Source organism: Tachypleus tridentatus, chromosome 8 (assembly GCF_004210375.1).
Source record: "Tachypleus tridentatus isolate NWPU-2018 chromosome 8, ASM421037v1, whole genome shotgun sequence".
NCBI lineage: Eukaryota > Metazoa > Arthropoda > Merostomata > Xiphosura > Limulidae > Tachypleus > Tachypleus tridentatus.
The window spans coordinates 136,048,325-136,064,333 of record NC_134832.1 but is presented as its reverse complement, the minus strand read 5'-3'; the positions used below and the strand labels follow the sequence as shown (position 1 = coordinate 136,064,333).

General features: G+C 35.9%; 1 protein-coding gene across 1 annotated transcript in view; it reads right to left on the bottom strand.

Annotated features, from left to right (window-relative positions):
- Positions 1 to 8,198, bottom strand: part of LOC143223581 (uncharacterized) — a 30,026-nt gene extending 21,828 nt beyond the window's left edge. Inside the window, exon 1 of the mRNA XM_076451708.1 lies at positions 6,955 to 8,198. Coding sequence (XP_076307823.1) covers positions 6,955 to 7,326 — 372 coding nt within the window. The 5' untranslated portion in view covers positions 7,327 to 8,198. The remainder of the gene's footprint in view (positions 1 to 6,954) is intronic.
- Between the last annotated feature and the right edge of the window lie 7,811 nt (positions 8,199 to 16,009).

Genomic DNA, 16,009 nt, shown 5'->3' with positions numbered 1-16,009 from the left:
GCTGCATGTGTAATACAGTCAGTTCCCACTGCTACACAGTCATCTATTGATGGCTGATTTACGATGGCAGGATCAAGTTCTGCAAGAGCAGTGAAAGTGGACCAGTCTGCCTGATCCAGCTTCCACCGGGGGCACGCGGGTAGGGTGGCATCGACCACGGCCAGTCTCTCTAACAAGGATCGGAAAATGATCACTGCCTAGTGGATTACTGTCAACCCTCCATGAAAAATGGGAGAATAATGAAGGGGAGCAAACTGAGAGATCAAAAGCAGTAAAGGACTGACTAGGTGCATGAAAGTAAGTGGAAGAACCAGTATTGAAAAGAGAAAGATTGTGATCAGAGAGCATTCGCTCTACAGATCGGCCCTTCCCATAAATAATACCACTTCCCCAGAGGGGATGATGTCCATTAAAATTCCCTAGGATTAGAAATGGAGATGGCAATTGTTCAACGAGAGCATCAAGATCTGATTGATCATATGTCTCTCCAGGGGACAGGTACAGAGAACAAACAGTGATGGTCTGACCCAAGGAAACACGGATGCACCTCGCTGCTAAAACTCCTTGAGTGGAGAGACCAGTGAGAATCTCCGACTCGGGAACGTTCTTCAAATCCCTTTCAACAATAACTCCTCGTGAAGAATTCAAGGTAGCATGGGGTGTAACCTCAATAGGTATATCCCCAATTGCCTTTGAATTCAAGAGGAGTTCACTGTGTTGGGATGTGGATGTTTCAACCAATATGTCACCAGATCAAAGTTTCTTTACTGACTTTGGAGAGCCAGCAAGTCCCTCTAGTCCCTTTTGAATAAAAAAGGGGACATTTGCCCTAAAGGTTTTTCCGAAAGAGAATGTAATATAAGAAAATGAGGTACGTGTGTTACTGATGTTGAAGATTGCTGTTCTGAGTATTCAAGACGTGGTCGCTTACCCATTGACTTTTTTTTTACAATTTTATTTAAATTTTTTAGAGGATCCATAGGAAAAAAGAAAAAATTTCGGTACCCACTGACCCCACCCACCATGGAGTCCTACAAGGGGACGCACTACAAAGTCACGCAAGGACAATGCAGCAACGCCAGAGTTTCGTGAGCACTATACATAAACACCAGCATCAGACACAATGTCCACAACACCCGTTGAGAACTTCCAACACTGGTACTTGGTTGACTCTAGCCCAAGTGGACCAGCCGATTGACCCAAGGGGGGGGGCCACCCAAAGGCCGCCAGTCTACAGGAATTTGAGGCCAAAGTGGTGTGTTAGGGTTGGACCCCTCAACCACCAGGATCCTCTCCTCCCCTTCACGGGTCGCCACGCACGGCAAACACGTGGGTGGATGTTTAGATCTCGGAGAAGGTAACCAGATAGAACAGAACCTTCCCTGGGAGGTCCCCTCACCACGTACAGGAATCCACACAGAGGGGAACTTAGACTAACATTTGTATTTTTGCATTATTACATGTAGTCTTTCTAGCAATAAAAAAGCAAATTTATATATATTTTTACATAATTGTGACGAGGTTAGTCAATTGACAAACTCCCCATAGTTATAGTATAAAAAAAAAAAATAATGTCTTCTTAAAGCTGAATTTTACAGAAAAAAGAAAACTTTGTAGTCAAAGGAACTATTAATACTGATTAATTTTGCAGGTTCACATTTTTTATAAAAACTTAGTGCTAATAAATGAAACATAGAACTTAGTGAAGAAAAAGACCTTTCCAAGTAGCAATCCAAACGTTTCAGTTTTTACGTTTTCCGCTAGGAAAAGTACTGTGACGTAATAGTTGCCAAACAAACCGCCAATGCCAGTGTGTTGAATATAAATAAACACGGCCAGTGCATACAGAGAAACAGAGATGGAGTCTGTTTTGACTTTGTGTTCTGATCAGTGTTGAGTAGCGCCATATCAATTCGAACCTACTCTGAACGAACCTAGAACAGTTACTTTTGACACAGATCTGACAAGTTCTAGTGATGAGGACAGTTCCATGAACGAGAGTAGCAGAACTGTGAATGATACTGATAGCGCCCAGGCCAGTTGAGAGTCTGTCATACCTCCAGTGGAAGAATGGTAAGTCTAAGTCATGACAACAAATATGGTCTATTATTTCACATGCAATTTTGAGAATCTCAAAACCTGTCTGGGGTTTATAAATTATTGGTATCACAGACTGGGTTTTATTTGTTTATACTTTGCCGACTATAGTAACTAATACTCGGCCCTTCCACAATCACTGTACTGGGTATTTTGATTTTAATATTATTTTGCAAGCTGACCTATTTGAAAATATTCTCCTCATATTTATGAAATGGTCATATATGGATTCAAAACAATATGTATAAAAGTTCACAATAGCTAGGAGAGAACAGTGACTTTCTACTAAGGTTATAAGTTTGTAATTTTGCATTTTCAGGCTATATAGATACTTAGCTTATTGCAGATTTGTCAGGTGGATATGGAAAAGACTAGGAAAACTGAATAGTCATTTTGCCAGCCTGTGTCGGCATGCAACGAAGCATGTTCGGCAACTATTACGTCACAGTTGTAAAACATCACAGAAACAGCTGAACGACCGAGAGGAACTTGAGTTCGAGGACGTGCATATTTTGTTTCATTTTTTACTCCAAGAATAAAGTGTTTGAAAATATGGCAACCACACAGGAATTATACCTAACTAAAGTACAGTTTCTAAGGCAATTATTAAATTTGTTGAAAATTCACCTTTAAAAACAAATGTTTGAAAAGGTATTTAAGAGGTTTAGAGATTACACAAATAATATTTGAGATTTTTGAGATGAAGAATAGTTTGTTTTTTTTTAAATCAGAACATGAAATCACTTTGCACTTGAAACAGCAATGAAACACAGCACTTTCACAAATAAATCTTTAGCAAAAATATTTCATTAAAAAAAATTCAATTTTTTCTGTACAAAAAAACTTGTATTCTTCACCAAAATTTTTAAGATACACATGGTGCATCAAAAGTTACAGTGCAAATACTTAATGTGTGTAAATGTGTAGACAATTGTGTGTATGTTATATCGAGCCTGCTATGAAATGGTTTAGCAACATCGGCTAGCTCGATAAGAAAACATCACGTATTCCCTGGAATTGTTTATTAAAAAACACACAAAAACTACTTGCAAAGTACAATTCATGAAAACTAAGACAAGTGACATTTACATGCTAAAGGGCAACAAAGGCACTCACTGAATACACGTACATTCAGAAACTTATTTTCAATATTAAACTTGCACACATGTAGATTGAACCTATATGGTAACATTTGCAGAAGGTAGACTAACAACAAACTACAAAAAAAAAAAAATTGAAACCTACATGATAATACTTGGACAAGAGAAACTAACGACAACAAAAATCTCTTCCTCTTCCTGAACTGGCAATAAAATGAAGAAGTAATTATGTTCAACAGCTCTATGTTAATTATTGTACATGTATGACACTGTATCCTGAGCTAATTAGCATCTTGGACAGAGCTCATGACTAAGTCACATCCAAAACTATAGTTGAAGTTTATATGAGAAGAGTGCACAAAACATGTAGCACAACAAGTTATTATTAATAGATGTTGTGTGTGTAATGTAGTAACTGTCTAATTATGTAATATAAATGACATGATTAAGTGCCAGCAGATACCACATCTGAAGGAAGAAATAATGCTAATTCAATTCCTCACAATATGTTTTTTACTTCAAGTTTGTTTGGCTTTTGGAAAGGGACTTGTAATTAAATGATCTAAAGCTCAATTTCTGTCGATACTAAACTTGCCAAATCTGTTCTTGTTATGGCAAAGCTGCTAAGACTATCTCCTAGCAGTATTAATTTTGAGCCATTAACTGGAGAGGAGGCACTTGTTTGGCAATCAACTGCCACCAATGTGTTAACTTTGTCATACATATCATGGTTTCAGTAAGCCCATACTAACTGTACTGCCAGAAGCAAATTTTTCTATTTCTCCACCAATACAACTCATCAGAAGATGAAAGTTCTTTTGTAGCATCCTTGCAGTCAAAAACACTTAAAAATCTTAATACCATAAGCAAACTTTAGCAACTTATTAGCCATTCTTTCTTCTGTGTGTCAGTGACAAACCAAAAAGGTCCTAAATACCAAAACCTGAAATATCCCATTCAACATTAACTTAGTTTAACTGAATCACATTTATTTTCATTCTCCATTTTCTTCAACTTATCACCTTAAACAACTATGTCTGGGTTTCTTGGATAATATGTTTAAAATCAGAATACCTGGTTTTTTTGGGTTTTTTTTTTTTTTCTTTTATTATAATGTATTTTCTGACCATATGTTATTTTGACCAAAACCTGTCTTGTATCAATAACTATCCATTCAGCCTTACAGCTTGTTTATTTTTACATTTTGTTTTAAAAACTATCACTACTACTCCGAAATGTCCTATTGCTTTAATATTAATTTTACCATTCTATGCATTGAAAAGGTAAAAAATGTAACACTTCCCATTTACAAACAGGATGAGAAAAGGGAAACTCAAATCTTAATCAACCTCTGAATAAAGAACGTGGATGTTTATAAAATCTAGAATTAAATTATCACATCATTTTAACACTGACTTAGAAAAATTATCAATAGTTTCCAAAAACAGCAGCAGAAAACAGTTATTATTTATTGAATTATTCAATACCCTAGAGACATTACAATTTACATAGAAACATTTTTATTTCACAGATATATATGTTTAACAGTAACTTTGGCAATTCCAATGTTAACCATGTAACTATTACAGGGTATAAAAACAATTCTCTTTTATTCCAACAATGACATTCAGAAGCTGAATATTGAGCAACTTATCATTGGTTGGTTGGTTTCCAATGTTTGTTGCTTACAAAGCGTCTTAAATGTCTGCTGTTTCAACTTTACTCAGAGCAAGTCATGCAACACACAAAGCAGCATGGACAAGAATGACTTTCATCCGATTTTCCGCCGATTTCAAACATGGACCAAAAGCTACCAAAATGACACAGAACATGAACCAGGCAATCAGCTATGGATCTGTTACTGAACGTACAGTTCAGCATTGGTTCCAAAGATTTTGGCATGGAGATAAAAAGTCTTGAAGACCATGAAGGTTGTGGAAGGAAGCCATCCTTAGATGAATACAAATTAAGGGAAGCAGTTGAGACAGAACAACAGTAAGTGAACTTGCAGAAAAAAGCTAGGCACAAGCAAATCAAGCATTGCCAACCACCTGAGTACAATTGGAAAAATGAAAAAGTTGGATAAGTGGATTTTGCAGGAGCTGACTGAAGATCAACAAAACCAGTGTTACGAGAGTTGCTCTGTGCTGTTATTGCAGAACTGAAATGACCCATTTCTTGAACAGATAGTGACATGTGATGAAGAGTGAATTCTGTACAACAGTCAGAAACAATATGCACAATGGTTCAATCACAAAACAGCCCCAACGCCCAAGTTTCACCAAAGAAAGGTTGCCTGTGGCCTGCATCATTCACTACAATTTTTTTTAATCCAGAGGAAACAATCACAGTAGACAAATACTGTGAAGAATTGGCCAAAATGCATCAGAAGTTGCACGAGAAGAACCCAGATCTGGTCAGTCGAAGGGGTCCTATTATTTCATGACAATGCTTGTCTCCATGTGTCAAGGATGATGCTCCAAAAAATTGGATGAATTGGGAATTGACATTCTGCCTGGTCCACCTTATTCTCCAGATATTTCCCCAACAGATTTTCATTTTTTCAAGAACTCTGAAAACATTTTGAACAATAAACACTTTCAAGTCCAGGCAGCTGCAGAAGCTTTCAGGGAGTCCACTGACCACAGAAACTCAGATTTCTAAAGCAAGGGCATAAACAGCACTGTTATACATTTGCAAAAGTGTGTTGAAGCAAATGGTGCTTACTTTGATCAAAGTATGTTTTACAACAATAGTTTATACTTTTCCCAAACTTCGCAGTTCAAAAACGACTATTTCTCGACAACCTAATAAAACTAGTTCAGATAAAGATTTAACTGGATGTTTTTAACCCTTAAAGAGCAGCCACCATCAACTAATGATGCTACCTACAACATTCCTGCTACTTAAAGGTTAAACAATAAAACCCATATGTACAACTAACAATTTTTTGATGAACATATCATCCAGTCAGGTGCCATCACCCTTTATAATAGTTATAAGGCACTGTTAATAAAAACCTTTTTTTGCTACTACACTCTAGACAGATTTGATAAAATAACTAGTACTTTCTATAAGCTGACAAAATAAGTTTACATTAAGTAACAAAGTGTACATGTACCATAAATAGCACATTTGTACACATTTTTAAACAAGCATAACAGCCAAAAACTAAAATATCTAGAAAAAACTATTTATTAACAGTTCTACTTATCTGTGTGTGGCTGAATGTTTATTTATGGATAAAAATCAAACTATTGATAGTACAATGTTTCTTCATGTAACAATTACAATAATTGACAATATTATAAATAACAAGAACATCATAACCACACTTTGAAGCTCTATCAAGCAACACAGTTATTTTGCACTGAACAAATATCCACATACACTAACCTTATAAATTGTACTCCTAACTTAATGAAAATAACATACATTCTCACATCAAACAAAATAAGAGAAAGAGAGAGAGAGAGATTCACTTTTTGAACACCCTGATTGCAAAGCTTAAAAAAAAAAATGTATTCCAGAATCAAACAAGCTAACTGACATCTTGATTGGTACTTTAACAGCAGAGCAGTCATAAGTAAACTTTACTAATTATTTTTATTATCATTATTTCTACTAAAAATAATGCAAGTATTTAAAACAAAAAGAAACATTTTATTTTGTACACATATATTTATAGCTTTATTTTCCACAACTAATATTTTTAATTTATATTTGTACCTATACTAACAGAATAACAAATACAAACCTTCCATCCAGCAGAACTGTTACTATCCCCTTTATCCTTGAAGTAAGGAACATTCTGCACCATCCAATCATATATCTGAGAGAGAGTCAAACGTTTATCTTGCGAATTTTGGATAGCCTGTGTAATAAGATCTGCATAAGACATGTTTCCCCATGCATTGCGACGTGCTGAACTTTTTTTAGGTGGCTGACCTCCAACTGTGATATCAGATGGTGGTGATCCTTGACTCTGTTCATTGACCACTGTCATTCCTTCCGTCTTTTCTCCATCTTTTTCATTTAAGTTATCTGGGCGGGGTAAAGGCCACGTATTGGAACGTGCCCTAAACTCGCCCTGAAGTTCAAACACATTATCACCTTCTACACCTTCCATAGTATAAGTAATAAAACACTACAGTATTAGCAAGAACTAGTTTCTCCTCTTGTCAATACGACTTAAAAATACATATAAAGCCTTGAGCAGTAGCCTTAGGAAGTAACATATTTTATTTGTAGCACCTTTTTTAAAAAAGTAAAATTAACTTAGATCTGCGGCTCTTTCCTGTCGGTATCGTATTGTTCATTGTGCATTAGACGTAAAAACTAAATGTTTCCTTCGCATATACCCAACAAATGAGTACGCCGTGACGAAATGTCAATTTTAAGGAAGTGCTACTCACTCAACTGAAAAAAAGTTGTTTTATTGCGCAATGTCAACATCGTCAAACTGATTACAAAGTTTGGCCTTGAAGAAAGAATCCAAACATGAGATAGCTTACGGTCGTCTTAGGACGAAGCATGGCGTCAGTCTTACGACGATATAAAACCTTCATAATTCCTGGTATCATAATTAAACGCCAGATAATTACTTCATATTACATAATCTAATCAATTACGTAATATAGTCATTACAAGTAAGAATTTTCCTGGCAAAACAGCAGCTACTACTATGCCTTGGGCATGTCTACTTAAAACACATCACTCAGCTACAGCCAAAAACAGCTCGGGTGACACCATAACGACGTTAATGCCAACAACTACTGGCTCACGTTATCTGTTTACGGGCTTTCCAGCCTTCAAAATATTTAAGATTGGCACTTATTCTTACCTTGTAATTTTCGTGGTGTAACCTAAGATTTAAAAATGCTAAAACATACGTCCACCTTCTTATTTAACACACCATATTACTCCACCACTACTAACATCGACAACATACAAATCCTCACAACACTCGGCACCTAACCACGCTCTTTATAGCGTTGTATGACGTCACTCAAAAACGTTTATGTTATTGGTTCATTTCATTAAGCTTTGCAATTTCTTAAATGTGTGTAAATATTAAACTTAGCTTCAGACAAAATGATGACCGAGTAAACAAATTCCACGAGTTTCAAAATAGATTCATCTGCACCAAAGCTAAAAGTATCAAAGCATTTTAAAACGGAATGAGAGAGAGAGAATAAACGACATTTTTGAAGACAAATAGTTAACAGTTTATAACCTATAAAACTGCGTGATAAAATAACTATATTCGTGATTAATAATTGCGGCAAGGTTTGTGAACTGCGGAGTCCGGATATATACGTTCACAGACTTATATCTCGTACTCACAAAAATCACATTTTGCCCAGGACAAAGAAAAATGTACTTTTGAAAGTACTCACTTTAAAAGGTTTTATTTTAGTTTTGTGTTTCATTAATAAGTCCCTCAGAGGCATAGCGGTATCTTTGGGAGCTAATAATGCTACAAATAGGGTTTCTAATTCACTCTATGCCTTGGAGACAAAGTCACTCGCAGTGTATACTTGTAACTGACGTTTCTCCCAACTACCAATTTACAAAAGAGATGTAATACGTATCGAAGAAATGAAAAGAAAAAGTACTTATAGTTTTTGCACATGCCTAGGAAGAAAAGTCATCCTTCAGTCGTTTAGTGTACAGATGGCGCTTTTCTCTCTGTTTCATTGTTAGATAATATTTTTTCTTGTATGAGTAGGGTGGCTTCTCTTTATCTAATACGTAATAAGTAGAAAACGAATATATTGTTGTTGTTTTTTAACCCTAGAATTATCGATCCAGTCCAAGTAACTTCATTTGCATTTTGAATACATTTTTGAACTTTTTGAGCATAAAGGTGATTTTGTGTCCATGACTGCTTATTAAAAGGTTTTAATAACATAAGAATCGTGTAAAAATTAAACAAAAGTACTATCAGTGTTGCAGTTAATTTCGCTAATTACTGCTGGGATTTTCTATGTATTTTTACACACGAGTAATGTTTTTTACTTAATTTCTTTGGAAGCTCTTTACACTGAATGTTGTAACAAACAAGAACATAAAACTTACTCAAAGTGATGCAATATGTGGTCCCCTATAGTAGTGCACGGTTTTTAAAAAAAATAGGTGGCAAGGGTTAAACTGTTAATATCAAAAGGATAAAGAACAAGGATAATGTGTTCCTTTGTAAAAAAAAAAATCGCAGACTTTTAACACTTAGTTCAAACCGCTTGTGTGTGTTGAAGATTATTTTATACACATAACTATCTCTGTTAACATAAATTGCTGGAAACCTACAAAGTTGGTATTCATAGGTAGCAAACTGAACAATTATTTCTAACGTAGCCAGCAAATTTCTGGAAAAGTTAACTTTCAAAAATTACTGAATGATTGTTTTTTCTCTCTCTGTTTTTAATATTAGTTGTTTCATTTTCAGTTCATTTTCCACAAAGATACCACTCCCGTGTAAAGTAGGGAGAAAGTCAAATTTAGTTCGCAAAATACTCCTGTACATCCTGTAGTTACTTCATAAAATTCGCTCTAAAATAGCAAGTTATTTGTTTATGAACAGCACACCACTAATGTCAAATTAACATGACGGAACTCTGGTTCTACGTGTAAAGAAGGGGAAATGCCCCACTTTTACAGCTAGTGCTGTGAAACATAATAACTTTAATTTATGCTGTTCAGTGCTGCCTATTTAATTATGGGGGAAAAACGCTCTAACTTACATATGTGGGGCGGCAATAACAAACCTACAATTGCACAGTATTTTTAGTCCGATGTGGCCATTTTCGGTTGAATTAACTTTTCAAGAAAAAGTTTTCTAAATTTAATCATAAACAGAAAATAAAATTATTTAAGAAACTAAACTGGAAATCAATATATATCAGTGTTTCATATTACACCGTTTCTCTTTCCTAAGTCGCCTGAAAATTTATTTAGAACATTTGGGTTTTGAAATCCGTTTAGGAAGGGAATCGTGATCTCTCGCTTGAAGTATTTTGCATATATAAATATGTTTTATGATTCATGTGCCTCCCCTGGACAGCGATAATTTTTACAGTAGGTATACGGACCTACAACTCTAAAATCCAGGATTAGATTTCTGGATACAGAAGATAGCCCAATGTGGCTTTTCTCTAAAACAAACAAACTTATGATTAACGTCATCTGTATTCATCAGTTACAGCTGTACTAATACTTTCACATATATCTGATTATTTTTTTTTCAAAACTTCAGACCTTTACATCACCTTTTGTCCTAAAGTCACTTTTACGATAATGACACTTTCTTAAATTGATATATAAATATTTGTTCATAATTCCTTTTGACGCCGATTTTTACGATCCTTCAATTAAATAATGAACTTTATTTTTCGCATTTATAGTAGTTTTTATATCAACGTGGCTTTTCCATGTCTACATCTTAGACTCTCATAAACTAAAGTTGTATTTTAGAATATTTTCATTTATTTTACTTCTCCGGTAACCAAGCCATTGTTTACCATTTTCCAGTTAACTTTGCTTTCCGTGTCAGCAAGCTAACATTTTTATACATAACTGATAATTTAACATTTTGTAAGTAACTTATATAATCACAAGAACTAGTAGGTTCATTTCGTATTTCTGTTACTTTATAAATGGTTTTCAACCTAGTGATATTTCAAGGTAAGCTACTAAATCACAATTAGAAGAAATTCGAGATTGAAACGTTCTTCTCTACTTTATTTTAATAAACGTTTTAATACCCATACCAGCAGTCCTGAGATACATATTTACTTCAAGTGAGATCATCGTCAGCACAAAACTTTCTTTTTATCTTTCACTGAGAAACGTTTGTTTGTTTGTTTGTTTGTTTTGGAATTTCGCACAAAGCTACTCGAGGGCTAGCTGTCCCTAATTTAGCAGTGTAAGACTAGAGGGAAGGCACATAGCCATCACCACCCACCACCAACTCTTGGGCTACTCTTTTACCAACGAATAGTGGGATTAATTGTCACATTATAACGCCCCCATGGCTGGGATGGCGAGCATGTTTGGCGCTACTCGGGCGCGAACCCGCGACCCTCAGATTACGAAGCGCATGCCTTAACGCGCCAGGCCATGCCGGGCCACTGAGAAACGAGATAACTTTCTAAAACGAAATAAAGGTCAAAATCCCAGTAAGATCTAATTTTACTCAAGATCAAAGTTACTTCTAAGCTCTACCAGAGCTTTCCAGAGTGTTATGGCATCAAGAAATCACAACTAAAATGAAATGGAAAGCATATCTCTTAACTTCTATTTGTACTCCATGGAACCACTATGTTAGAAGATTGATGAGACCAATTATCAAGCTAGTTCACTAGATGAGAACAGGAAACCATAACTCTTGGGTCATAGGACACAGTATCTAAGGGCAGGATTATAATAATTTAAGACTGGATGTACCTTTTCTGTTTGGAACTTGCATCTAAGTACAGAACCATTTTTAACAACCTAATCATAGCGCTTATTTTGTGTTCTAATGTCATCTTTTCAAATTGGTGTTGGGTGAACTCATGTACGTCCAGAATCATCAATCTCAGCCACTATAAATTATTTTGAGGATACAGAGAGTAACATTTCTTAGCTGAACATGAGTAAGTTGAAAGCTAAGCCTGCTAGATACTTGTTTAGTTGTTCTATGTGCATTCATTACATATGGAAAATGCTCTTCTCAGTCTTTTCTGTTTTGACCAATAAGCAATTACAAACTTTTTTTGCTATTCTACATTCCCTGCTGTAAAAAAAAAATCAAATAAAAGGTGTTAGTATGAATTATGAGTTTTTATCACACCTGACACTTTACACAACTCAGCAAATAGTTGGCTATTAAAATTGCTTCCCTAACCTTTGTGGATATCCTCTGACGCTGTGAAACATACTTTCCACTTTTTGAATAACACATCTGCAATTAGCTGTATTAGTGTATCGACCAATGAGAGCTTTAACCAACTTTGTGAAATATTTAATGGTGATGAATATGTAATGATGACCCCCCTTTTGCACACTCTGTAAATGGGCAAGCAATATCTTTAGCCATCCTACATGCATTTTGTGCAGTCACAGATTCAACTCCTACATGGTCAGGGTCAAGACATTCCATAAATGATACTGTGCAGTTAGACAGTCAAACTTGATTTTTTTAAAGCAACTCTACCCAAATAGTAAATCTTTTACCATACAAACATTGGCAACATTGTTTCAAAGAACAATCACTGCAAGCAACTCTTTTTTTGACTTACGCTATTTATGTTCAGGAGCCTTGAGCAGACACAATTACTTGTTCTATCGCGTTCTGTAGCTGTGATAATATTTAGTTGTCTCTACTGTCACTGGCCTCAATAGACAGACCAGCACCGTAGAATCCATTAAAGAAAGCTTTAGGGATCTGATTGCTTTTCCACATTTCTTGCTTCATTTAAAGCATAATTATACTTTTGTGAGAACCAACCATTACATTGTTATCTTTGAGAAAGCATAACTCATTATTAATACGAGGTAAAGCCAAAAAAATTATGAACTTTTCACTTTATCATGGGTCGAGGTCACTCTATCACCTCAGCTATATTAGTTAGATCTGTTGAGATTCCATCTCTCCACAAAAAATAGCCAAGAAAGTAGACCTCTGTTTGCATTAGAGAACATTTTCTTAGCTTCAATTTCAACCTGATTTTTGGGAATACCAATTTCAGAGATTCAGACACATATTCAAATGTGATGCCAAACGCAGAAAAATGTCATTGACGTAGATTAGTCATCTATCCTATTCTAACCCCTTGAATATAAGGTCTATCAGTTATTTAAAAGTAGACTAGGCATTGCACAGACTGAATAGAGAGATAGCATGATATATAAAGCATACAAGCTATCTCTTATGATAAAAGCAGTCTTAAACCTGCTTTTGTTGTTCAGTTCGACTTGTCAGCATTTGGATGCTTGGTTCGTGATGTTCAACCAACAGAAGCATTCTAACGTGTACAGATATTCATATATTCATAGTAAATGAAAGGCGTCAACATAAGTTATCGTGTCCATCTGTCTGAAGTCAGCATCAAACCTTGACATACTTTCCTTATTTCTAACAATCACTGCTGGCGATGACCAAACACTTTGCAAGCTATATGTTCTGTGATATCTGCTCCATTATTGCACCAACGTCTCTAGTACTCCAAGAAAACTAGCATGAAAATTAATCCATGTCACCTGTGTCTACATAGTATTGAGTCATTGTAGCTAAATCATATCAATTGTCGGGCCCCACAAATATATCAGCATATTCATCAATAATCCATTCAGTTGTTTTGCTACAATGGATTCATACTGTATGTCATTGTTTTATATTTGCTATCATCTGCTACTTCTACTTTGTTCGCTCTGCCTACAACCATTCCAGCGTACAACTAGGTAGGAAATCATCCAAAATTATAAAGAAACACTGGATCTGCATTTCTTGTTGGATGGATAACTGTCTGAGCTAAAGCTCATTGTTTAACTGGACATGAAACATTTCATCTCATCTGTGACTTATATAACTGTGTTATTTCACCCAGCTTAAGTCATCGTTCATCTAACAATGTCAATTTGTTTGTTTGTTTTGTTTGTTTTTTGAATTTCGCACAAAGCTACTCGAGAGCTATCTATACTAGCTGTCCCTAATTTAGCAGTGTAAGACTAGAGGGAAGGCAGCTAATCATCACCACCCACAGCCAACTCTTGGGCTACTCTTTTACCAACGAATAGTGGGATTGAGAGTAACATTATAACGCCCCGACGGCTGAAAGGGTGAGCATGTTTGGCACGACGGGGATGCGAACCCGCGACCCTCAGATTACGAGTCGCACGCCTTAACACGCTTGGCCATGCCGGGCCAACAATGTCAGACAAATATTGCAGTACATCCATCCTGAGTATGACAATTCCAGATACAAGATCAAACATTACTTCTTTCAACCTGTAAGTGACACTTCCTTGACTTTCATCCGCCTTTTCCCTGATGCCTATTTTATCACCAGTTTCAGAAATGAAGTCAGTAACCATTGTCCATAAGACTATAACAGTGGTCTCACTTGGAAATTTTGAAAGGTCACAAGGACCATTATGACTCTCTCCACTCCTATGTCTACCAGGAATTCAAGCTTTCATTATTGCACTCTCACTGACACATACCAAGCTCTATCAATCCCTGAAACAGTTGGACTGACCACTAAATATTTTGGAGTAAGACATTTACTATTATCCTCCAAACCAGTGACCAAGCCCAACTTGGGATTCATCAGTTTTCCATATTATTTGTCATAGTGTTCATTGCTTTTTTGCAGGTCCTCCCAGACCTGTTGATCCTGTTGCCAATACTAACAGCTTTGCCTGTTTTGCTGTTCAGTAAGGTGCAGGCACTGTGGATGAAGTAACATCTGCTGAACCATTGACTAAAACCAGTAGTTCTGTCATCTTTACTGTTCCTCCTCCAGTGGTCCAATAGTACACAAGTGAAACTAATGTTTTTCTCTTTCTGTCCTAGATGACGTCTGGGGTCTTTGTTGCTTCATATATCTCATTCAGAAGTGAACCAAGAAAATGTACCTGAATTCAACAGATAAAGTCGTCAATTTGACCAGTTAATATCATCATTGTCTGACTCTTTTCTCTTCATATATATAGCATTCACTACCACCGTCTGATCAGTCAGTAAGAGATATTAAAGTCAAGAATCCTCCAACAGGGATATGCAACATCACTGCAATAGCCATTTATAAAGAGTAGATGTATCTACTGTAGAAAACAATGAAACAAAGCAACTAGAACAGGTATTCTCAACAAGTTTCTTCACCACATGTTTATGCAAAACTGTGTAGAAATTAGATAACCGAAAAATTTTAAAAAATACTATAAAACTTAGAGGAAGCAGAAATAATATACGATACGCATGCAAATCCCACATGCACAAAAAATGTAATTCCAGAAAGCCTTACGTAACATTTCAATAAATACAAAATCTTTATTTTTTAAAAAGTTCTTACAACAAAAGTATATTTGCTTATAACACTGTACGGTTTCGTTTTGTGTGGGGGTTTCCAATCCGCGTCAATAAATTTGTCAGCACTATGAGTGATCATATTTTATTGGGATACAGTGTATACACTATTTGAAATTGTATGCGTTAAAAGAGTTTTCAATGTGATGTGTGTGTGTGTGTTTGAACATTTGGAAATAAAAAAAGTGAACTGGTATTTCTTTGGAAACTTTATTGTGCGTTACCATGAAGAGGATATATTTTAAGCCTCTTCAAGTTGTTTTGAAGACACATTAAAGTTAGGGGAGATGTATGATTTCTCTATCTCTGTGCAGTGTAGCTGACTGGAGGGTTTGGTTTGAATTTCGCGCAAAGCTACACGAGAGCTATCTGCATTTGCCGTCCATAATTCAGCAGTGTAAGACTAGAGGGAAGGCAGCTAGTCATCAACACCCAGCTTAGGCTGCTCTTTAACCAACGCATAGTGGGATTGACCATAACGTTATAACGTCCTCACGACGAGCATGTTCAATGGAACATGGATTTGAACCTGCGACCTCCAGATTGCGAGTCAAACATCCTAACCACTTGGCTGACTGGAGGAAAATATCCTTCCCTTTTGTGTGTGTGTATTTGTTTGTGCTTGTACACGTTATTGCACTTACGAGTGGGCAACTTGAATAAATTATCAAAATAAACCAAGTTTGTATTATATATGCAAGCACAGCTGGTATGGATAGAGAAAACACTATGTAGAGGAGTG